Consider the following 25,137-nt stretch of genomic DNA (forward strand, 5'->3'; position numbering starts at 1 on the left):
TGTCGAGTCCGTGAGAGGAAAGGCAGGCTTGGCGGGTCAGTGAGGAGGAGGGGGAGGAGGAGGAAGTAACAAATTAAGCGCGGGAAAAAGCGAGATGAGGGTCTCGCCCTTCCTGAGGCAGGGCGGTGGGGTAACGCGTTGCAGCCCGCTTGTCGGCGTCACCCCTTTAAAACTGTTCGCCGTGCGTTCGCGCTGCTGCTGTTGTGGCTTTTCTGTGGAGATGGCTGTCAAAAATAAAGAAGTACACTGCTACTATCGTTGTGATTTCAGTAAATAAGCGCGGGAAAAAGCGAGATGAGGGTCTCGCCCTTCCTGAGGCAGGGCGGTGGGGTAACGCGTTGCAGCCCGCTTGTCGGCGTCACCCCTTTAAAACTGTTCGCCGTGCGTTCGCGCTGCTGCTGTTGTGGCTTTTCTGTGGAGATGGCTGTCAAAAATAAAGAAGTACACTGCTACTATCGTTGTGATTTCAGTAAATAGCAAGATTGGTTTCTCTGCCTTAGAGGAAGGTCTGGTTTGTTCTGTAGGTTTGGAAAAAGGCCTTTTGTCGAGCATGGGGAGGTTTGTGCGAGGGACTGAATGTTCTGGTGCTGTTCTGATATGAGAACTTGTTGGAGAGACTCTCCGTCTGTATTGTTGCTAACTCGTAACTCTGTCTATGTTTTAAGGCCTTTAAACCTTTCAAATCTCACTGGAAAACACACAAATACGCATTTTTCTTTCCTTTTTTTTTTTTTCATGTAACTTAAAGGCCATTTAGTATGACCAGTGTGGCATAATATTTGTGGGGTTTTTACGGAAATACTGTGTTTTGCGTGCTGTGAGGCACTGAATGCAGCTGCAGAACTTCATATTGCATAAAATGCTTATGGGATTTACTCAGGGTGTTGTTTTCGTTTCATGCTTCAATTGTATTGTAGCAACATAATTGTACAAACAAACATGACTTTAAATTACTGTCCTAAACTTAAACATTTACAAAACCTGACATGTGAAACTTAAAACATGAGATCCAAACCGTGAACCTCCCCCAGAGATTTAACAGAACTGCTCGCGTAAAAATAAAATGGATAAAATGAAGCATGGGTGTAAGTGCTGGTAGGATTTGAGCACGAAATAGTGAAAGTATCAATTATTGTCAGCCTGAGCAATTTTGAATTGTTCAGACCAATTTTAAGACCAGATTTTCTAGGTTTGTTATTTTTAAAGCTGCTGGTAATTGTAGTGCCAAGTTCTGATTTCTTAGTTTAGATAAATTGCTGGAAAGTAGTATTTTTAAATTAACTTCCCATAAAAATACAAATTTCATACTTTATGCTATGGGCTACCCAGACCTTGAAGCATCAGAACTTCCATGTGAAACAGTTTATAAACAAATTTGCATGTTTTAATTATTCTAATGAAGCAGAAAAGGAAAACAGACCCCTCCAATAAAAGACAATCAGTTGGTTAGAGTATAAAATTTTGTGGAATATACAGACTTTATGGAATTTACTTGCAAATGTTAAACTGTTATGACTGATTTTTAGAAAAAGGTGTGCTATTCTAGTGTGAGCATTTTCTAAGTTAGAACATCAGTTGCTGCTTGACGTTTAGTTTTAATTACAGGATTCTGGGCTGTGCTGAAATGTCTTGTAAGAAAATCTATGGAGTTCGTGTTTCTCAGTGTTACTCCCAATCCTCACTGAAATCAGCAGAAGATCCCCACTGCTATCGGTGGGAGCTGAAGCAAGGCCCTGTATAACCTGATCTAATTAATATGAAAATGGGCTACAAAACAGACATTCAAGGAAGTGCTTTAAGCCTTCCCACACCCCCCTTTTCATGTAGGAGGAAGACTAGTACGGTTACAAAAGTGAGATGTGCTGCTTTTGTGGCTTTGGTTGTCCGTTTTGTGTTTTCTGCAGGTCTTGTCTGTTCTGCAGTCCCCTAGGCTAGTCAGAAACTTGTGGGAATGTGCTTGAGAAGGAGGTTTAACTTGCTCTGCAGAGACACTAATTTAAGTTGACTCTGTTTTCAAAACTCCGTGTATGGTTTTTATGTCAGTGCTGTCTCTAACCATTATCTACACCAGACTGCTCAAGCCAAACCTTGCTGGTGTCTATATGTAAAATAAATAAGCTAAAGCAAATAGGTTATTTTTTTTATTGGCAATTTTCTGAGTATGCTCTACTTCTTTTTTTCAGCATCTAAAATAGGTTTAATAGTCTCATTTTTGTCTATGAAAGGGGCCTTAAGAAAATTTTTAAAGAAAATTTATAAAGTTTATAAACTCTTTAAGATCTTCATTGTAACATTGCTGTAAAAATGCAGTGTATCATGACTGCATAGCTATGTTAAATTTTCCTCTGACTTTGTCCTATTTTCAGAACATGCTTGAAGAACTATTAATTCATAAGCCAGATGATCCCATTCAGTATATGATAAACCATTTAAAGCAAAACAGTGATGATGGTAAGTGAAAATTGAGACACCATAGTTCAATTCCTTATTTGTAAACAGCTGTTTGAAAGCCATGTTTCAGTTGGCAAATGATGGATAAAACTTTTCAGACTATGTCTTGAGGGGAAAAAAAAAAGGTGAGCCTTTTGAAATAGTTATAGGTAAGATGCTTTTAATTTCTTTTTTTAGTGGGTAATCTAATAAAAAATGCACTTTAACAGTTATAACAATGAAACCCTCTAAGGGAATAACAAAGAGTTCTGGCATATCAATTATTAATGCATTCTGTGCCCCATCTGATATTTCCTGTTGTCTTTAAGCTTGCTAATTACTCCTTTTGTCAGGTGTAAATTTGGTTTCCTATTCTACCTGGGCTGGCAGACTCTCTGTTTTTTGATTAGTTAGTTACTAGCTGCTTTTAATGAGTTCCACTGCTCAGTGGCATCTCAGATGAAGGAACAGTGAGCATGCCTACTTGTATGTATAACAAAACCTGGTAAATTGAATAGGAAGTCTGTATTCTGCACAATAAAAGCATGTACACTCAATCAAATTATTTGATTTACAAACTGTTCACCCTTAGGCAGATTATATTTGGATATGCACAACGGAACTATAATTTTTGTTCTGCATGAGCTGTCAGGGATAGCTGGTGTCATGTTGCTTTGATGTTTCTTTAAAACCATAGTAAACCATTACGAAAGTTCTGCTGCAGCATCAATGAAATCATTTTCACTAGAGGTGCTGTGAGCTCTTAGTGGTGGTGATCAGATGGATGTTGACTGAAATGTTACTAAATATTAAAAAAAAAAAAAAAATCAAATCCTGCAAATTGTGTCCAGCCTTTTCTAATGCGGGCAGCATGAGTAATCAATGTGTTTTATAGACCCATGGAAAACATGCAGAAGAATTTCATGTGGTTTGGTAGAATGCTGATAAAATTTCTTCACATTGAGCTAACATTTGTCCTTAAGCTCCACAGTATTATTTGAACAGAATTAGGCAGGTTTCCATTTCATGACTTCCGTACTTAGAGGCTAAAGATAGAACTACAGCAGTTGTTTGTCAAAGGAAAAATGCTGTCTGCTTTTGGTCTGGAAAAACCTGTTAGGAAAGAGAAGGAACTCCAATTAAAATTAAAGCCTAAATGTTGTTTTAAGAATAAATTATATGGAAAATAATGTAACAGAAATCTGTAGCAGAGTTGATTTTACTTTTTGATCATGGTAGAAGGTGCTGACTATTTAGAAGAAAAAAAAACCCTTATTAGAGCCATCAGTAAAGTGATGAATTTTCATGATCTTGCCTTGCTAGACAGTTTTAGCCCTAGAGAAAATTTCAAACAGAGATGTGTGGAAAAGAAGCACTGCATCTATCCCAGGTGTGAAATTAGAAAAGCTTTTTAATTAATAATAGGATCTAAAGTACTCTTAAAAATATAAACAAGTCTAATGATAATTACAGCTTACAGTCTTGAAAATCTTGTAGGTCAAATGTGTGGCTAAAGTGTTTGTGCTTAAGGCTCTGTACTATTGTTCTTTCATGTGCTCCTTCTAAAAAGACCTTAAAGAACCCTATGAAGACTGATAATTCTTTCATATACGGAGATGCTAGTTTTCTATATTGTATCTTGGTTGATGCTAATAAAAAAAGCTTTCAGGATTCAAGTGGCATTTCTGTGAGCTCTTTCTTTACAGTCAAACCTCTGAAGAAATGGAAAAAAGTTCTGCAAGAATGTTCATCATGTACTATGTGCTTTTCCTGTTTGACAAAGGATTGCTCTTTCAAGTTAAGCAAATTTTGTTGCATTAATGTTAGTCATAGAATCTTTTGGACTTAAATGGAACTCAGTGAGTCCAGCTGTTCTTTGTTTGTTATTCTGGGATTAATTTTGTTGTTATTAAAAATCATCGTTGAATGCTAAAACCTACTTTACTTGGAAGAGTAAATCCTGCAACCTCTCATCAAGGCTAAACATGGAATGAAATATGATTTGTCACTAAAGAAAAAGGCATTTGCTAGATTTTTCCTGACTTCGTTTAGCTGCTGGTTCAGACCTCCGGTATTAAATACTGACTATTTGCTGATTGGAGGGGGTTAAACATTACATACGGTGGTGTCCTGATTGTGCCCTTGTGTCATATGTTTAGGGAGAATGCTTTAGAGGAGTCTTACAAGTGTGCAAATGAGTAAATCAGTGAATTACACTGCCCCATCTGCTGCCAGCCACTAAGCAGAGAGAAAACCAGATTTAGTACAAAGTGAGCATTTACAGTAGCCCTGGGCAATATTAAAGCATGATATGGTGTATATAATGGTATGTTTCGGTTTTTATCAAACGTTTGTCCAAGAAAGCTGTGTATTAAAGCTTCAATACCTAAGGGTTTTCTTGTGAATTTTAAATCATGCTCCTAGTTAAACCTCAAAAGGATCTGTGGATGGAAAGGTTTTTTGATTTTCTTTGAAGTGGTTTGAAGAAGTTGATTAGTGTTGGCACCCGAGCACTCTTTTATGACGCTGTTTATAAATAATTCCTAAGTACCGGGCTGGAGTTTCAAGGTGTTAGATTAAAAAAAAACCCTAGGATTTAATCACATTACATTTGAAAGAAATTAGGTGATAAAAACAGCTGATGTATCCTTTTAAAGTATTTTTCTACATTGTGTACTAGTTCTGTTGCACTTGCAAGAACCAATAAGGGGGGAGTTTTTCTTAAACCTTCCAAGTCAGATAACTTTGTAAAGATGAATCTGTAATTTGGGTTTCATGTACGTTTAAAAACTGCACCTGCCCAATAACTGTTAAGTGCATAAAAGGCCTCATAAAAATACATTTCACATCCTTCCCTGTCTGCTGCCATCAGACACTGTATCTCCCTTGGTTATCGAGAGCTGAAGAGGTTTTTGGGTGACTAGATCCCGTCTCTGTTTTGACTTATGTTACTCCTAGTAAATACTCAACAGTCCCTTCTGTATATAGTCTGTTTTGCTTTGGTTTTTTTTCCCTGAGGTATAGTGGAAAAAACATCAAAGATGTTAATATAAAATGACAGCTCAAGGGATTGCAGCCCAAGGTGCGTTCATGGAAAAAGTCCCAAATACCTTCCTAAGAGTTATTCCATTTTCCCTTGTTTGTCTTGCCTCTAATTAATTCCCAATGAAGCTTACAACGGTAATGCCTATTGTGTTGTCTGTATGCATTAGATTAAGAATTCCTCAGAACCGGGATGCATTTTTCCCACCTTGCCCCCTGAGGGAAAGGAGAGGGACATGTGGTAGAGAAACACAAGATACAGAGATGAAGAAAATTACTTTTAATGATGACTAGAAAAATTGAAGGTAGCTGTCAAAAAGGGTAGAGAGAGAGTGCTTAATTTTGCAATATCTAAGTCTTTTCTGAACCCTGACACAACCTATTTAGATTAAGCTAAAATGTGAAAGCGCATTTTTTGTGATGAGAGCCAAAAGTTTTGCCAAAGTAAAAACTATTTTTACTACCATACTGTGTGAGAGAAATGAGAGGAGAGATGATCTCAAGAAGTCCTGTCCAATCTCAACCATTCTATGATTATGATGATAGTCACTTGTACATGCAGGACAAGAATAAAAGTTTAAATATTTTTTCATCACAAAATGTGTTAGTCTAAATCAATGTTTTGGGAATAAAAGCAAATTCAGATAAGGGAAGGTTCATATCTTATGCTCTGGTTCACCCACTAAACTATCCATGTGTTTAAATTTATGAAGAGATATATATATGCTTAAGTGGCATGTTTAGTCACAGTATTAATGCCATTGTCCATGGAGATTAAAGGAAGACCCAGCTGTCACTGATTTAGTGTTTCCCCTTTTTTTTCCCTGGTGGAGCCCAATCCTGAAGTTTCCATTCAGGCAGATTTCCAACTGAAATAATTGTTTCATTGTGAATATATTTCTATTATGCAATGCAATAGTGGGAAGGTGGTTGGGAATTTTGCTGTTCTGCATCTTGATGCTCATGTGTTCTTGTTTCATAGCTCCAAGAATTTGTGTACTTGGTCCACCTGCTTCTGGGAAAACTACAGTTGTAAGTAGGCTACCTGCAATCTTATAATAGTGTCCAGTTACCTTTTTACTTTCTACTGAGATCAGCACTTGTGAAAACTTAATTCTGAGAAAATAATTTTCAGAATTGTCAAAGTGATAGAAGAGCACAAGACAACTTGAAGGGTGGTGTTCCTAAGGGCTATGCCTGTATATTACTCTGCAGGTTAAATGGAAATGTTCAAGTGACCTCTGCAGGTAGTGGTAGTGATACTGCTGTAACACAAGATAATTCTGCCTGCCTTTTTTTTCCCCCACCTTTTTAACAGGACTAAATAATGTGGGAGGAGTACCCTAGTTACACGTTTGTGGTGTTCCCATATTGTGGATTGTTTCATTTGCATGGCTGGTTGTCTGTCATGTCCACTGGTACCGCTTAATTGAAAATGTTAAAGTTGTATTTGAACCACAGAGAAAGCTGATCACAGAAACTTTGCAGATGATGGTGGGGTGTGCATGCTAGGAAGAATGCTCTCTTCTTTAATATCCATGTTATAGTACAGTGCATGAGGAAGACCTTATTCAAAAGCTGTAGACTCTTGAACATCTTCATAAGAAACTGCTTAAAGTTACACATATTGCCTGTTTACTTAAATGGAAGGCTAGGAAAACACTCTCTGTCCTTCTGCAGCCTTCTGAAAAAATGCCTCATTTTCTTTCCAAGTATTTCAACATGTTTTTGTGGTTTTTTTTTCTTCTTCCCTCAGGCAATGTGGCTTTGTAAACATTTGGATACCATACGTATCTCTCAGGAGACTTTGTTATTCAAGGAAATATTAACACTGACAAAGGAAGCAAAGGCATATAAAGAAAGAAAACAGGTGTGTAAGAAGGTATAGTAATAGTAGTTCTCATGTCACAGGAGAGAAATTATATGGCATTCCCATGATTTCCACTGCTATGAATTTAGCAGATCAGAGTAAATAGTACTATATCTGTGGTGGTTTGTACATTGATTTGTGTTTATGTAGGTAGAGGGCCTTTCAGAGAAGAAGGGTAACCTCTGCTAGATAAGAAGATATGAACAAAGATAAAAATGTGTCAGGGCATAGAATAGGGGCAGGAGAGGAAGACAATGTAAAGTAATGGAGGTCTTGAAAACATTAACTTTAGACGAGAGCAACAAAATTGAGAGAAGTCCAGGTATGCACAATACAATTTAAAGAATTGTTCATTTTATCATTAAAGAAAGCATCTTCTATTTCAGCATGCTTTATAATCTCAATAAAATAAGCATTAATCTCTGAGGTCTTCTTCAGTACAAAATGCTCTGGAAAATACGTACACAAAGAACTTTTTTTGATCTGACAGAGCTACTTAGTTTTGCATACTTGATTTTTCTATAGCATGACACCATTACATGGTGCATTAACTCAAAAGCAGTATGACAATCCAGTCAGTTATTGAAAACCCTGGAAGCTCTCAAGCTGAGACAATAGCAGCCGACTTAGGAGATCATTCAGTTCCTGGGCTGATGTGCTCTACGCAACTCTGAGTACCTGGTTTGCTCCAGACAGGTTTTTAAATCCATTCATGCTTCACTGTGGGCCTCGTTCAAAGGAGTTGGTCTGAAGAACATTTTTTCCAGATGTCATGACTCTCAGGACCAGTTGATCAGCAATGTAATTGTTTTCTTATTAAGGGCTAGTGACGAGTAGGTTGGAAAAATATGTTGAAATAATATCCTGAATACACAGAAGCATCTCTGCTTCTGATTCCTGCCCTTTTAGCTGATTCCTTTCTCCAGACATCAAGGTGTTCCATGAGTAATAGAATGGAAGAAGTCTGGTTTTCTGTGACTCTCTAGCAAGTCCACCAGTTTGAGTTTCTCTTTTCTCCCTTGTCACGTATTTTCATAAAAATTGAAGCAATTTTATATCTGTGAGAAATCTACACTGCTACTGAATTTGAAATTGGCCAGCAGATTCATAATTTGCTGAGATGGTAGATGGTGTGATACATAGATTATTTTTTTTCCATAGAAAATTAGGCTGAAAATAGGGTAGTATTTATTACAGTGAGTTAGTGAATGACGTTTCGAGATGCCTCAAGTAATATACTTAAAGATCTGAGAGAAAAGAGTTCACTGAACTCGCTGAACTTACTGGCAAAAAGGTTTGCTTTTGGCTGGGGTGACATAAAATGATTCTTATCGAGAATATGTACTTTGAAATCTTTGTTCTAATTATTAAAGATTGTTTTGCTTGATTCATAAATTTCAACTTTGGGGGGAGGCATTTAAAACAAAAATTCCCTTTGGTTTAATTACTCTAATTATTAACATATTTCAGACTATACCGATGCACTTTCAAGGGTGTCCTTTTGGGCTTATTTGATTTAAAAAGATGGATGGTGTGGAAGATGAAAGTCAAAAATGTCAAGGCTAATCAGGTAGTAAGGAGCGCTCGAAGAGCAGAATCTGGTGGCAGTTTAATACTGTGCAGTTTGCCTTTGTTTTTGAGATGTTAGATCCTAGAAGAACGTTTTCACTAAATTATTTCTTTTGTTCTTTTATATGAGTTTGATTCTTCAAATGTAACTCCTAAAACTAGGAGGATCCTCCTTGCTTCCTCTGAATGAGTGCAAGCTTTGCAATGACTTAAAATGTAGCCAAATTGTCTTCTCAAGAGCTATATTTTCCCTTACTGATTCATGTCAGCTGGCTAAATCTACTTTTGCCGTAACTGACCCCTGGTTCTGCTGAAGCAAGTGGTAAACTTGACTCCTCTAGCATACATAACATCCATTAGCACTAATAGGGTTTGAATGTCTATTCAGGAACAGAACAATAGCGGTTTATACTGTCTTTGATACAATCAGGGCATTCAAAAGTTGTAGTCCTGGCCAAAGCAATTTAATAAATGGAAAGAGGAAAAGTAGGAACTAAGATTGTGTTTTTAAAAGTCTGGTGTGAAGATCATATAACGCAATTTAATGTTGTTAGAGGAACGTTTCATGTGTATAGGGTTACTGTGGCTAAATTAACCCCAGTGCCAAAGGTCGTTCCTTTTTAGGTCAGTAGGCCAATGTTACTAGATCCGGACAAATGCTGCAAAAAGGTCCACAAGTGTTTGTTCACATATTTTACTTATCTTTAGCCAAGCTTTCATCTCTTTTGTCTTCCCTTCCAGTGAACATTAGAGCATTTGAGTTCTCCGGGCACACAAATTCATGGAAGGAGCATTTAAAATATGTGATTATCCTGTGAAGCTATTTAAAATTGGACATGCAATCATTCACTGACACACACCTGGCCACTTACTAATGAGCACAGCTCAGGTAGTGGATTTTAAATATTGACTGTTCAAAGCAAAATGTGATCATTCTGCATTTAAAAATATTCCAAAAAGAAGTCAAATATTTTTGAATATTCAATAAATTTTAAGAACCATGATAAATATTCCATGAGCAGAAAAAGAGGCTACATTTTTGGATAAATCATTGCAAATTATTCCCTCATCTCTAGTTATTATAATGTTAATAGGAAGCACCTTCAGGTTTTTCCTATAGTGAAGTCTAACGATGAGCTATTGCATGTTTCACTTTTCCTGTTAACTGGATAAAATAAGGAGTTGAAACAACTGTGGTAATTGTGGGCTTATGGGATGGGTGTGTTCTTAGTGCTGTATCGCAGTTAAGGTGTTTGCATACTACGTAATGACTTTAAAGTACTCTACAGTTGCATGAAGAAATAGGAGAGGAAAACCAAAGGTGTCCTTATCCATGCATGTTCAGCATTCTAATCTATTTCAGGACAAGCCATTGCAAAGGAACAAATAGGAACTGTTCCAGTCTTGTGTATACATAAAATCCCCAGCCTTTCACGTGTATGTATCTGAACAAGCTAAATCTAAACATTTATGATTTTAAAAATATTAAACCCAATTTCTTCAAACTTGACTGCTTTTCTCTCTGAAGTGCAAACTATGAAGCAAACTAAGTCAGAAGTTTTTAGCTGTAGCTGTTTTCAGGACAAATATTTCCAAACCTTCCAATGGAAATGTCTGGGGAAAATGTTCCCCCTGCCCTGGCAACAAAAAGTGTAGCAGTGTTATGAAAAGATTGCAAAAACATAACTCTGAGTAGATCAGGCATGTGAGATGAAATATGATGTCCCTGAAATAACATGGAATGTTTAAAATTAATTAGGAATGAGTACAGTTTTTCAGCAGTATGGAAACGGTGATTAAACCAATGTGTATCAGTGGTCTGAATGTGAAATATCACAGCTTTTGGAAGGCTTAACAATTCAAGCAGCAGGTCTTTCCATTAACTAAACTGAATGTTGGGACAGGCTGAGTGCCTTAGATAAGATACAGTTCTGCAATTATCAAACGTATGTGTGTCACTGTCCATTATTGCAGATTTCTGGGAGGGGAAGTCCCATCTACCAGGCTCACAATATATTTATGTGAATGTTTATGAGAGAGAAATTATAAATGTGCTATCTGATATGTATCAAATGTAATGATTTCCAGTTGAATAATTAGGCATTCTACAAGCAACCTATTGAAAATGATTTTGTAGGCCACTGCTCAGTAGGAGGAAAACTGATCAGGAAATGAGACTGGAATTGAGCCACAGAGAGCAGAAGGAACTAAAACACTGAAATACCTGCTTGTGTGTCCTTGATTGTTGTTGTGCAATAAACCCTGCTCAAGAGAGAGGACTAAGAGTACCACTGCACTGAAAGAAGCTAGAATAATTTTGGTTTAAATTGGTTTGGCAAGGCTTGGCAGAGTGGACCCCCAGCAGCCGCTAGCCTGTCTTGACATGACACATCAAAGGAGTAAGCAAGACGCTAGCTGTTTCTGATAGCAGCATGATGCACCTTTGGAAGGTGACGGACTCAAAGCCACAGACCCAGGCTCCAGCAGTGAGAGCCTGCAGGAGGCTTTGACGCACCACCCTGTGGGACCTGCTGACTTTCAAGAAACACAGCAATTTCTTTCTCTTTTTCTCTTTTACCTGCTTGAATGTTGCCGTATGAATGGCTGATATTAGGAAAGGCACTGAGAACTAGGGATAGTAGAGATAAACAAAACAAGAAAACCCACTGCCTGACTGGGCCACCTAGTCTGTTCCACAGCCAGCTGAGGACTGGCCTCTTGTGTATTCTGAAGTCCTTGCTCCACTTTAAAGTGACTTGTGTGGTAGCGTTTCCACCACTCCTGGTGAAATTGTTCCATGATCTAATGAAGAAGATTGTTATAAAATCTTTCTGCATAGTTAGTCACATTTTCATTATATCCGTCTATGTTCTTTAATGTAACATAAGCCTGCAGAAATATTCCTTTTTTTAGGATTATGCCCTTCAGACTCTTCGGTAACAAAAAAGAGATGGGAACTCACAATGTATGGAACTGCGTGGAACAAAGAGTCAAATTCACATTGTTAAGTGAAAGATAATTTTTTGACTTGGGAAGTAGAGAATCTGACTGCAGAATTTGTTCTGAGTATTTGTTTTAGCAATAATGAGAAAATTAATGAGACTGAGACAAGGCATTTAGTCAAAAGATTAACAGCTGCTCTGACTGGCATGGCCAAAGGTTTAGACTTTATCAAGTTTAACTGCCTAACATAGAGTTTGTTCAACCAAGTTCATCACAGAATGAAGGCCTAAATTAACAAGATGGTGAATAAAATTCTCACAAGAAGGAAAGAAGGATATTGTTAATTTCTTGTCAGGAAATCTAGTATAATGAAGAAATATTGGGAGAGCTGCTAAATCTGTAGAGGAACTTTGTTCTTCTGTCAGTAAATACTGTCTTACAAAAACGTCTCTAGATACGAGCAAAGTAATAGTCACAGAAAGAAACATCACTTCTGAAAGTCTTGGCACATGCAGTTTCAGTGCCAACTCAGACCATTTCAGGGTCTTGAGTTTAAAAATAAACTGACTTAAATAAACTTTCTGGATGATGAGAGTTACTTGAAACTGTGAAACAAATCTCCTGAAAATCAGACTATGTTACTTGCTCTGTGTTTGAGATTCTGCTTGTCTCTCAGGATAGCTGTTAAGATCACTAATGCCAAGTCCACTGATGTATGAAGCAGCAGTGGGCATATACTTATGTTAAAAAGGACTACTTTTGGATGTGATGTTCTTATGGAAACCTTTGCAGCTTTGATGTCCGATGTGTGTTAGTGTGCAAAACCTGGCACCACTTCCATGTTAGTGTGCAAAAAGCGTGGACGTAGGCATTGTGTTCAGCTTACCTTTAACACTGATTTTTGTGCCTTTATTAACTCTCTGATATATTATGTTAATGACTTGGGACTTGCACAGATTTATTTATTTATTTTTAAGACGACATCTCAGTTCACCTTTAACCGGAATATGCCTGCATGGTAAAATTCCTTTTGAACTCAATTGTGAATATTCAGCCTTTTTTTGTTCTTTCTTTAGAAAATTCCCAATGCGCTTTGGGCCAATCTGATCCAGGAACGTCTGTCAAACGTGGACTGCATCAAACAAGTAAGAATTGCTCCTCAGAGGGCCGGTGGATAAGCACTTACACAACTCGTGCATAGTAGTTAGCATTCTGAGTCCTGAGCAGAGGAGGGAATGGGGGCAAATCATCGGGGGCTTTGGAGTGGATTGCTTTCTTGAACATCAGCAGAGGGAGTTTGGAGCTTTATTAACAGGATAAAGGCGAGGATGAGAGTATGCATATGCTAATCTTCTAGCACAGAGATGATCAAAGGCTGAACAAGCATAGCTTTGTTGATTGCCTGGGGCAACTGGCGGAGTTATAGTGGACAAAACAGATAAACAGAAAATATATGAAAATCAATATGTTGAGTTAAGATTTTAACTGTCATTGAAGAAATGGGGGAAAAGAGTCTAATATTCATACAAATTTTTCTTATTTCTCATTGTGTCTTTTTTCTTCCTGTGTTATGAAAAACTGCATTTGAATATATTTTCTTCTAGGTAATAATTAATATGTTCACTGTTAGTTTACACAAATAGGCAACTGAATAAGTTTAGCTGTATTCACAGGTGCGTGGCTTTTTTTTTTTTTTCCTCCCCTGTGTGCTTAGCCTTAATGTAAGTAGAGGCTTTTAACACAGAACCAAAAGAGAACTTAAGTAGATTAATATTGGTTGACATTAATGTTTGGACTCAAGGAAAGCAAAATCTCTCTTATGAGTTTCCTTTAAAATCTCGGATGTTGTTATGGTTTATTGAGTCCATAATCAGCCTGTTATAAGGATTATTTGTAAGAGACATACTAATCTAATGGAAAAAAACCCTGTTTCTAAACAGGGCCAAAATACAGGCTGCACGTTATTTGATGCACTTTTTGAGTGGAAAAAGTCCATTCCAAAGTAGGTGCTGTGTTCATGAAGGACTAAACAGCTTTTTTCAGATAAATAGTACATGTTTTCAGAACAGTCACTCTGTCACACCCACACCTTTGGGTCAGGGGATAACTAGTACTTCCTGACCTCATAGAGATATTGTAAGGTTCATAGTTTTATTAAAATCTGCTTCTCAACGTCATCATCATCTACCTTTTTAGTTGAATAAAGCAGGGCTGGTAATTAACATTTAATTGAAGTGTGATAATTGCTTCCTAAAGCTTCTTGGCATTAGTCACTGAGAGAAACTGGAAATGCTGAAAACCTTATGTCCTTTACTTCCTTCTCTGTCTCCGTGATTTTTGGTATAGTCTGCAATGATCTGCAAACTGGATCCTTCCATCCATGTAAAACTAAATCATCTTGTGGGCTGGGCCATTGCCTTTTAATTTTAAGATGGTAATTCTGTAGTGCAGAGTTGTCTACAGGTACAGAAAAATATTAACACATCTAGAAAGAAGAATTGAAAAAGATTTCTGCCCCTGATTGAAGGTTTTGACTTTTAGAACTCAGATAACGTGAATGATTGCCAAAGAAGTCATGTGCCTCAGCGTGAAGTCAACTATCTTAGCTTAAGCCACTGATAGAAGTGGCTTTCTATGGACCTGCCTTGTGTAAGCTAGATCAGATGGTCAGTTACAGTGTATGAACTGTGGAAGGGATAACCTGATCAGGATGGTAATGAATAGCTGGAGATGTAATATCTTAAGTTGTTCCTGCCGAGAGGTTTGCTAGAGGACATCTGTCTGTGTCATATTTCTGTTGTGAGCATATCGCTGTAGCAAAATAGGTAGTATGCTGGTCTCTTTAAGCAGTAGCTTCGAATTAGCAATAGCTAAACTTTGACCTATCCCATTATCTAATCCACTGGTTGCATGAGAATTTAATTTAGAATACTGCCTGCTGGTGTTTAATGTTACTGAGAAAAGTCATTAAGCTAAAACAAACCTTTCCTTGCCCAGCAAGTTTTGTCCTTTTGCCAGGGAATAGAAGAATGCATGACAGTGCCCTTATTTGCATTGGGAAGTACGTTGCTATAAAAGTCCTCCTTTCCATCAGTAGAGAAAGGTCTGAAGGAGTGAAAATAAGTTTTTGTGGGTGATTTTTGAACATTTTGTTGCGTTTTTAGCTAAATCCAAGTTTAACAAGAGATCTTCATGATCTGGGAGATTGAAACAATGATTTTTGGATCCTTAGAAAGAAAGGAGCAAAGAGATTGCCAGAAAACCTGAGGGTTATCAATTTTTCTCTACAAAGTATTGTGTACCTTGCACCATAATTGATCTATTAACTTTGATTTGCAAAGTAGGATTAAACTTCTGCGTTGCTAGTCATTGTGCTTGAATTATATGGGTCTGTCTGGTTTCTCTTGAAGGTCTTTTTAGCTGAGCTATTTTATTGTATTTTATTCCAGCTCATAATAGTTATTTGGCACTCCAGGTCAAATATCTGATAGTTTTTAATGTATTTGTTTATCTGTACTAAATTCACACAGGACTTAGGCCTTTAAATTGGCAGGAGAACCTGTTAAAAACACGCATGTGGTGTACAATCTTGTCCATTTTTGTGGCATTTTGGATTAAAGAGTGTAGCTGAGGAACACTTGAGAAACCAATATTGTCAGCTCTGGATATACTAGTAAATGAGCAACAAAAAAACCCATGAACATCAACATTTTTTATGTAAGCAGTGTAATGAGATATCATGGATATACAGCAAGTCAGCTGATTGTATGATTTACTACCTTGTCCTTGTGGCAAGGTGTGGAACATCTATCTGAAGTGAAACTTATCCTCAAGTGAGTATGTTTAAAATATCTTTAAACCTGTAGAAATGAAAGCAAGTTAGAAAGTTGATAAACCCAAGAGAGCAACTGCTCGTCTGACTGCTGACTGCTAGGTTTTGGGCTGGTTTCAGACCCCAAACACAGGCCCCCTCAGCTTAACACTGACAGCTTCTCTGGTTGTGCTACTGTAGTTAGCACAACTGTAGTTAGTAGTTAGCAGGTAGGATAGTGAAGATGCCAGGGTAGCCCTGGTATTTTCAATAGTTTTGGTTAAATATTTTCTCACATGACCTCTCAAAGGTAATAGTTGCAGGGGCGATCTGTCCTCTAATGCTCTCTCTCTGCCAGCTATGGGTGGCAGGAGTTGCTGTAAACTAGCAAGTAGGTGAATAACTCTTCCGTTTAGACCTTTTATAACAGAAGCTCTAAAACCTCTCCAACATGCTTATTATTTCAAGTAAGTCTCTTTGCCTGTTTAAAAGAAGGTATGTTTTCAACAGCTAATTTTTCCAGTGTTTGTTGTGATACTGTTAAAGTGAGTTTTACTAACCATGAGTGTATGAGCAAAATCCGTTGCTCTCCAAAGGCTGCATCCACCCTATGCTTTTTTGCCCCATGCTTTCTATAATTGTTAGCATGGTTCTAGTTCTCCTTTTAATAGCGAGGGAAGGATCTCTCAGTGACTGTTATTGAAGTATTAGGTCACATAAACCTGAGTAAGGTGATAAGATGGTTAAAATGCCAACTGCTGCATAGTGTCCTGCCTACATTTTATGTTTCTGTTATCACCAGCAACACTGAATCAGTGCTGGATATCTTACAGAACTAAGGGGGAAAAAGCCCTTTATAAAGCTTCCCTGACATTCAGCAAGAATGGAGTGGATGTTATTGGTCTAGTTAAGGTTTCCGCTATTTTTAGGAAAAACACATCACTGACTTTTCAAAGTTGTGGTGGGTATTTAAAAATCTTTTAATTAATAGATAGTTGTTTGTGATGACTAAAACTTCTTCACATTGTATATGTATTTTCCATTTGAAAGGGGATCTATGCCTTTTAATTGCAATATTTTCCTTGTGTGATTGGAAATAGAATTAATACTGTGAATTTTTTAGATCATTGAACAGATTTATGCCATTTCTTTCAAAACATGAGTTAGCATTTTTAAACTGAAAATGTTAATAGATTAGGAGCAGTATGTTGGACCATAGTACCACCAGCTGTTTATTTTATTTCTCCTTGTGGTGTCATTGGTTTGGCATTAATTGTACAGCTTTTATCCCACTGACAGTAGGAATACGTAACTTTTTGTGCCATTGTTTTGACACTCACAGGTTTATAGATGTCACGGGCATTCTCTAAGGAGAACATTTTTATTGATCAACAGCTCTGCTGAGACTCTGTTATGTGTTATGTGTTCTCCTAATACAAATGGAGCTAGGACTGTGAAGGATCAGACAAGTAGGTCTTCCAGCATATGCTGAAAACTTACTGCAAGCATTATGTTAGAACCTGGGACCTGTGAAGCTCATAGAAGACTTTTCATCTTACAGGGTTAATACATGTTGGCTATGGCACCTCTGACTGCTGGTGTTGTGGAGGGAATTTATAGAACTGGAGAAGGCTAGGGAAGAGACTGCTGCATGGTGAAACTCTGAGAGAGCAAGCTGAGCAGCCTTACTGATGGCTTAGGACCATTTAGAAACTAAGCTTAGGCCAGTGATTCACACAAGAAGTGGCAGAATTACTTGATTGGTATTAAAAGCACAGAAGGGTAGTGGTTGTCCTTGAAAGGGAAGGCAAAGTTGGTTCTTTTTGGTTTTACCTTGGCAGATAAAGGTCCTGTTGTCTCTCTGAATCTCCATGCAAGGCTGGTGATGTTATATAGATTTATCTACCTATTCACCACCTTTTTTCTTTTCCGAGAAGAATGTGTCGTCCTTTTTTTTTAAAAAGCAGCTTACTCAACCTACAAAAATAATATGGGGAATAAAAAGTTTCTTTCTAATGGGAAATTGGGTAAAGTTGGAGCTTCTTCCATCATCCATGCTGCTAATGTTGATGGACTGCAGGAGTTGGGTTGACAGTATTTCTATTGCACTCCTCACTCTGCTGCTTTCTGAAAGATCTCAGAAATTGTAGATCCATGCCTGTAAAGCTATTACTGAATTTTTTTTTGTATTGTCTGTCTCCTTTCTTCAGATGGGAATGAAAGGCATGTAATACGTTTTCAAAAATAATGAATCGTGATGTGGACAAACTCTTGTGATGACCTGTTTTCCTAAAGGCAGCACTATTCATCACCTTTGATCTTTATGCTCATGGCTGAGATTTCTTTCAAATGTGCCACATAATTCAGCTTTATTTCTTTGCACTATCCCTTTTCATTATTCTAAGGCTGTGTCAATTTTGGATTCTGGAATTAAAAAAAAAAAAATAAAAATTCGAGGCTGTGCAGGTCAAATAACAAGAGAGAACTGAACAACCAAGTCATCATTACTGGGGTGGAAAGTATGAAAGTATGTAGGCTGGTATTATAGGTGAGAGTAGTACCAGCAAAGGAATTATAATTTGGGAATTCATGTTATACATTTGGGAATGACCTTAAGCGTTTCCTTTTCTCCAGATTCCTTAAATCCAGAGAGGAAAGTGATGGCTTTGCAAGTGCTTCCGTGTTGCTGATTTTCAGCATGGCATGAGTCTCCAGGGAGCACTTCACCTGGCATTAAGGCAGCAGCAGAATGCTGTATTTACAGCAGTCTTCATGTTGGAAAGGATTGAGGTTTCCAGCTGAAAGAGAGGGAATGGTGACCACAGAGTAAAGGCACCGTGGAATTACTTTTAGCCTTTTTCCACCCTTAATGTGATAAGGTGCAGTCCGTGCACGAATGTAAGGTTACTGCTATCAAGAACAAAAAATAGATGGCTTCTTAAAGAAACAAATTTACCATGTGAAGTTACTAATTACACTTTAATGATAGTCAGAAGGGCAAAAAAGACCAGTGTTTGCATAAAGGATGATAGGCATATTTTAAGTCAGGTCTTGCTCTGCTGTGTCTCGCTTCCTCTTGCTTCGTTCCCAAGCCACACTCCCTTTTTACTCTTTTTTTTCCTCCTTTTTTTTTTTATCTGTGACATCTGCTTGGAGCTTGTCCCTCCTGTGATACCACACTACTTGCAGCTGTTCAGACCTCCAGCTCTGAGCTGTGCATGGGGTGCCCTGAGCATACGGCCTTTTTGATGTGTGATAAAACAGAACCAAACCACTGGGGGTATGGAGAGGGAATGCAGCAGAATATCAATAAACCTGTTCTGAACAAAGCTGCAGCTCTGTGGTGGAATAGACATTTCACTGAAGTGTCAAGTAGATGGATAATGTATTCTAATTAGGGACTGACTGATACCCTGGAACTCGGAGACCTTTAGAAATAAGATCCAAAATGCTAACTATTTTGGTAGCGTGTGTTTATTTTGCATTTGTTTAATGCCTTAAAACATATTTGTTGCAGGAAGCTATTTATTGAGCTACGTTTTCTTACATTGCAAAAACTTTTAGCTAGAAATTTGCTTATTGCCTAAGGACCTTTGAAATGTGTATATAAACCTCTTGAAGTTTGCTATACGTTGTTAAAATACAATATTGTGTTTACTCCCTGTTGCTCAGTATGTGATTTTGAGCACGAAGCTGTAGGGGCATTGGAAGCAACGGTTTCGTGGGGTGGGTTTTTTTCATTTGTTTTGTTTTAGTTTCCAAAAGTGTTGCTGTTGCTCTTGGAGTGGAGAAAATGAGCCAGATTTGTAGTCTCTGTAAATTGGCATAGATTATTGGCTTCAGACCTCTGATGTAATTTCTCCCTGGAAGAGGATCTGGGCCTATATACATGTTGTACAGGCACAATATATTCAGAACTGGTGCCGAAGTTCCTAGCATACTACTAAAAATATTGTGCAGCCTTGCCTCCTGCAAGTCCCAAGGGATAAATTGATTTCTCAGCACCCGTGTGACCTTAGACAGCGGTTCATTCTAATTTGATAGAGCAAACACTGGGAGTGGCAAAAATGGCTTGCGGTTACTTGAGTATTTTCTACAGATATCAGCAGGATGACATGTTCCTGAAACCAGGCTAATTAAAGAATATTAAATAATCTACTCTATTTTCTTGTGTAATTGGAATATCCCATTTTCCTCCTACAGAAGTCATGGAGATATGTTTCCCTGAAATACTTCTAAAACCTTTGGACCCCATACTGACAGAGCTGCAAATTTATGTGGGAGATGATAATGAATGCTAGCTACACAATATTAAAGTATCTTCTTTATTTCAGTACAAAGATGGTTTCCAGATTTGTTGTAGTATCACAAAGTTATTTTGAGGTATGGGGTATGGTGACCAAGGACATGTGTGGTTAAGCAACTAACAGGTAAATTAGAGAAAGTTCAGAAGATTCAGACTTGAGACTGGGAAGTGGATTAGATTTCAAATACTGCATCACACAGAAACTGAGTGAGGCTGCAGCTCTCCTACAGTATTTCACAGATCTGTAAATGTTTTTTTAAAGATGCTCAATCCAGCACTTAGCTGGCTATAACAAGGACTTAAGGGAGCAAAAGGCTCCTTTTTTCTTTTTTTCTTTCTTTTGCTCTGTTGCTTCATTAGCTTTGGGAACGCTGGTTCCATTACTGTTGAGTTTTCCTGTATAATTTAAGAAAATAATGAAAGCGTGCATATTTTTCTCAGTGTTCTTGGCATTAAATCTGTCTTTAGATTTGTTTAGCCTCTTTTTTTATACACAGTGTGGGCTGGTATTCTTTTGAATATTTCAAAACTGTAGAAATTGTTTTGCGTTGTTTTTATTCAAGATAGAAATTTCTTTTTTTTTAAGATTGAAACATGAAAAAAAAATTCGTTGCTACAATACATAAGTTCCCGTTGCTCGGTGGCATGGTGTCAGTGCATGCCATTTCACAAAAACAGCAGTGTTCCATGTTTGCTTTCTTCTCTCACAAGCATCCATAACAAATAAGTGGGCTGTTCTGGGATCAGAATGAGGTAATTTTTGTGCAAATAGCACTGATATTGAGTGCTAATTTTTTTTTTTTCCTCTTCCAACATCAATAACAGTTTCATATTTTTGTTCAATAGGGATGGATTTTGGAAGGTTTCCCTGAAAATCAGGAACAGGCATGGATGCTCCAATCATCTGGCATCATTCCTAGGCATGTTGGTAAGCAGTACAAGGTTTATGTGTGATTGCATCCAGTAGGAAAGACTAGAAGTGTTTCTCCCCAAAAAGACACCAGAGGCACTAGACAGCAGAATATTTCAGTATGGTTCTGATTCACTCAAAAATTTGAGGTAATCTGTGAGACTTTAAACCCTGCCTTTCACACATGAAACCTTTTCTACCACGTTAGAGTTCTGTAAACTCAAAACCACTCCAGCAAGGGTCTCTGAGCAGCTATATGTAGTTTTGCTTCTGTTCTAGGAGTGTGTCTGAGTTTTCTGTCTTCCATTTTTAGAAATCAGCCTTTATCCTCAGATCAAAACAATTCCTCATGTACTAAACACAAAATTCATCCTTTTGTTGAATTACAGAATGCAAACTTAGCAAACTTCACTCCACCAAGTGAAGTGGAAACATCATGATTTTAAGCTTGACCTTTCAGAGTATGGGTGGATTCTGACTTGATTTGAGAGGAACGTTTGTTTACTGGCAGAGTGCTGATAGACCATACCTTGACAGCTGCCCTTGCTATCTAGAAGCAGCCAGTTGTCTGAAATTAATATAGTTTGAGGACCTACTTAGAATGTAAGAAATTGTAACGATTGTGTGGAATATGGTGTAAAATGATAAATGTAGAGCTTGCCAGTGGATAGTGAACAGAATGTTAGCGAACTTGATGAATTGTCACTTTGGATTTGATATGGATGAGATTTGACTGTTAATGAAGAATTCCGAATCACTGCAATAGAGTTAGGCAAAAATGTTTAATGTCTAGTACTTGCATGTATTTTTAATATAGCTAATAACATCTGAAGTTGAGTTTTGCTCACAATTATATCTGTGCAACCAAGACCTGAATGAGAATCTTAAAGCTCAGTCTGGCTAGTTAATCAAAAAGAAGATTGAGAGGAGATGAGGTTTATGGTGTATGAGTACCTTAATAGGGAGAAAAGCGTTTGAAAGAGCTATTTGATAGAGAGAAGAAAGTCATAAGAAGTTTGAAACCATTGTAATCAAATGCACTGAGAATAGTAATTAAATTACAGTGTTGAACTGTGAGGATGATTAGTCAAAAGCAACGTAGGGAACTTTTGATGCTTTCTAATCAAGTTTGAACACTTTTCTATGACATTATCAAAAAATATGTTTTCACTGGTCTCACTACCAAAGTACTTGGGTGAAAAGCAATTGTTTTTGGTATAGAAGAGAATTAGTCTCGAGTGATCCGTGGCTACTTCTCTCCTAGACTCCAGATACAGTGTAGGTGAGGGAGAACTTTGTTAATTGGTATGGATGTCGGGGACAGCTAGTACTCATGGGTACTGGACTGGATTAATGTCTGTTTTATACCACTATACTGTTTAGGAGGTGGAGCAAAATTCTGGTTAAAAGGGAAGTAAAGTATTTGCAGGTAGAATACTGGGAAGAGAGAATGAGGCAAATGTGCTTGGAATACATTCATCCATCTTTTATACTAGGATACATCTAAACTGTTACAGGAAATCAAGTAACTAACAAGAGCTACACCTTTTTCTGTTTTCTTTTTTTTTTTTCTTTTGTGCCTAGTTGTGCTTTATGCCCCAGACATGGTGCTGATTGAGAGGAACAGTGGGAAAAGGCTTGATCCCTTCACAGAAGGTGCAGTATGTGTTTGTTCTTGATCTCCACTAGAAACTGGTTGCTTGGTCTCAGAAACATTGTAATACCAGTGGGATTGAAATTTAGATGGTACCCCTTTAAGAACTAGTAGGAATTTGTAATTATACATGTAAACTGTTTGGAAAAAGTATTTATTGACATTGCATTATTTTCTGTGCCAATAAAATATAGGAAAAAGTAAAGCTCAGTACTGAGCCTGCAAACAGTAGACTATGGAAGTACAGAATATTTGAAGGTTAGATCTGTCCATATGAGTTTACATTTTGCTATGCGTCTTTGCTAGATGCTGTTTTATTTCTGAGGTGCTGGTATGCTTTTGGGTATCTTCCATTAAATGGCTGTCAAATAGACTTAGCTCTGTATTGTCTGTTGAGTGTCATTATCGGTCATCCATCACGAAATAAAATCCTAATGCTCAATAAAAACATCACGTTGGATATTTTAGGAGTGGAATTAGGAGGTTTGTTCTTAACTAAAGAAATGGCTTTTTTTTGCTATAAAGGAGATTTGCTTATCAAAGGCCGTGTTTAAGCTTCAATCTAAGAGTTTGGAGAGCTATCCCCAGTTCCTGGTTCTTACTCATCATGCTGTCTTGGCTACATGGGTGGGCAATTATCTTGGCCACTTCCTATCAGTGCATCTGCAGAGTAATAGTCAGCTGTCAGTACCAGTAGTGAGGGAAATGCACAGGTTATTGCATGTGCCACAATATAAAGCTAAAATTAAGACCTTGATTTTGCTTAGGAGACCTTTTGGAGCTGAGCAAGAACTATTAAATCATCCTCTTAGTTCCTAATCAGTGTCTAACTTCTAGAGGTGTACCATACGACCTTTGACTGGCCAAGTGATCCGCGGATACAGCAACGTTTGGTGAAACCAGAAGAGCTATCTGAACAGGAGGTGTCAAAGAAACTGCTGGAATATCACAGAAACTTCCCTGAGGTTTTCCAAATCTACCAAAAAGTTTTGAAATCAGTTAATGCAGACCAGCCTTCCATCGATGTCCTCTCACAGGGTAAATATGTACCTTTATGGCAAATCTGATAGTTGATAAACTCTTATTTGAAAGGTAGCTCCTACCTGTTAGAAACAGTTTGTAGGATTAGGATTAGTCAACACAAGATGGCTCCCAGCTGAGTTGTGTTCTCTCTAGTGCAGCATTTGGACTGTTCCTGGTAATTATTTTACAGGACTAGAGTAAGTGCAGATAACTGGAAAGTCTTAGTTCCACAGCCCTGCCAAGGAACAGCTGACTCAGTAGAGCAAATGTCACGGTTATTTCTGCGAGAGTCTCTTCTAAAAGGCTGCATTGTGGCTCATTTGTTAATCTCCCTAAGGGCTAGGACCTTCCACAAGTATGATAACAAGAAGTAGGAGTAGTTCAAAGCTGGTAACATTTCATTATTTAAAAGCTGTTTGTGCTGGTAGCCTTTCTGTTCAACAATTCTTGTTTGCCTTTGACTGTAATGCAATCTGACTTTTAATGTTGATTCTTCAAGAGAATAAGGAAACTGCCAGAAAGACCAATTGATAATGTACTTGGTAGCTGTCAGTCTGTAGATGATCTATTATATCCCAGCAATTTTGCCTCTCAGAAAGGTCTTTTTTTAATAACAAGGGCTGCACTTTTAAGATAAACAAGTAGGAAGTTTATATTCTGAATTTACACATTAATTACCTCTAAATTACTTAATTAAATTTAAAAGTTCATATCATAATTCATAAAGAATTCATGCCTTGAATTGTAAATAAAAATGTGAGTGCCTGAATATTAATTATTATTAATTAATAATGTAGTGAGATAAATTGAAAACTGGAATGAAAAAATCCTCTCTAGATCTTTTTTCTGCAGTGCATCAAGCAGCCACATTTTTTTTTAAAGAATAATTAGATGTGGAGACTGTCTAGGGGATCATTACTCCTAATTAACTTGGTTATTTACTGCAAATTAAGCATCATTTGTAAGCAGGGTGCTTTGCCTGTAATGTTTGTGCTTTTCAATACACTGGGTTATGGAAAATATTCAGAATAACTAGAGCACTCCTTTGGTAGCTGATACTTGTTTTTTAGGGAGTTATGCAGCAAACACTATTTTCTGTTATGATTTTCTGGGTTTTTTGCTAAGTATTTTTATTGCTACAGATAGAGTTAAAAAAGAAAGAGGAGATCTCTCATCAATATTAGTAGTAATATGGATTGTTTCATACAATTATAAAATTTTGTAAACTCTCAAACTTTAACGCAATTAGTGCTAACAAATGCTAGGATCTGTGGGATCAAATTCAGTTGTACAGTGTAGTACCCCAGTACAGCTTGTGGACTGGAGAGAGAGATGGATACGACCCCATGTGGTTGCAGTTTGAGTTAGTTTCTCAAAACTTTAGGTCCACTATCTAGAAATAGAAGGGCTGGAGTTTGCTGGAGATGCTTCTTTATTACAAAAATTTTATAATGATACCAAAGCATTTAGCAGAGGGTACTTGGAAAAACTGTAAGTTACTATACAGTAATGTGTTAAAAATCATAGTTAAAATACTGATCCTTATGATGTTCTCCATCAACCCTTTTGTATGTGGGTT

At 37.5% G+C, this 25,137-nt stretch overlaps 1 protein-coding gene across 1 annotated transcript in view; it reads left to right on the top strand.

The window, feature by feature from the left end:
* Positions 1 to 294: 294 nt before the first annotated feature.
* Positions 295 to 25,137, top strand: part of AK8 (adenylate kinase 8) — a gene marked incomplete at its 3' end in the record, with an annotated part of 29,211 nt that continues 4,368 nt past the window's right edge. Inside the window, exons 1-8 of the mRNA XM_010297005.1 lie at positions 295 to 441; positions 2,367 to 2,451; positions 6,455 to 6,504; positions 7,229 to 7,342; positions 12,931 to 12,999; positions 20,818 to 20,899; positions 22,466 to 22,537; positions 23,373 to 23,573. Coding sequence (XP_010295307.1) covers positions 295 to 441; positions 2,367 to 2,451; positions 6,455 to 6,504; positions 7,229 to 7,342; positions 12,931 to 12,999; positions 20,818 to 20,899; positions 22,466 to 22,537; positions 23,373 to 23,573 — 820 coding nt within the window. The remainder of the gene's footprint in view (positions 442 to 2,366; positions 2,452 to 6,454; positions 6,505 to 7,228; positions 7,343 to 12,930; positions 13,000 to 20,817; positions 20,900 to 22,465; positions 22,538 to 23,372; positions 23,574 to 25,137) is intronic.

This window comes from Phaethon lepturus, unplaced genomic scaffold (assembly GCF_000687285.1).
Source record: "Phaethon lepturus isolate BGI_N335 unplaced genomic scaffold, ASM68728v1 scaffold47731, whole genome shotgun sequence".
Lineage (NCBI taxonomy): Eukaryota > Metazoa > Chordata > Aves > Phaethontiformes > Phaethontidae > Phaethon > Phaethon lepturus.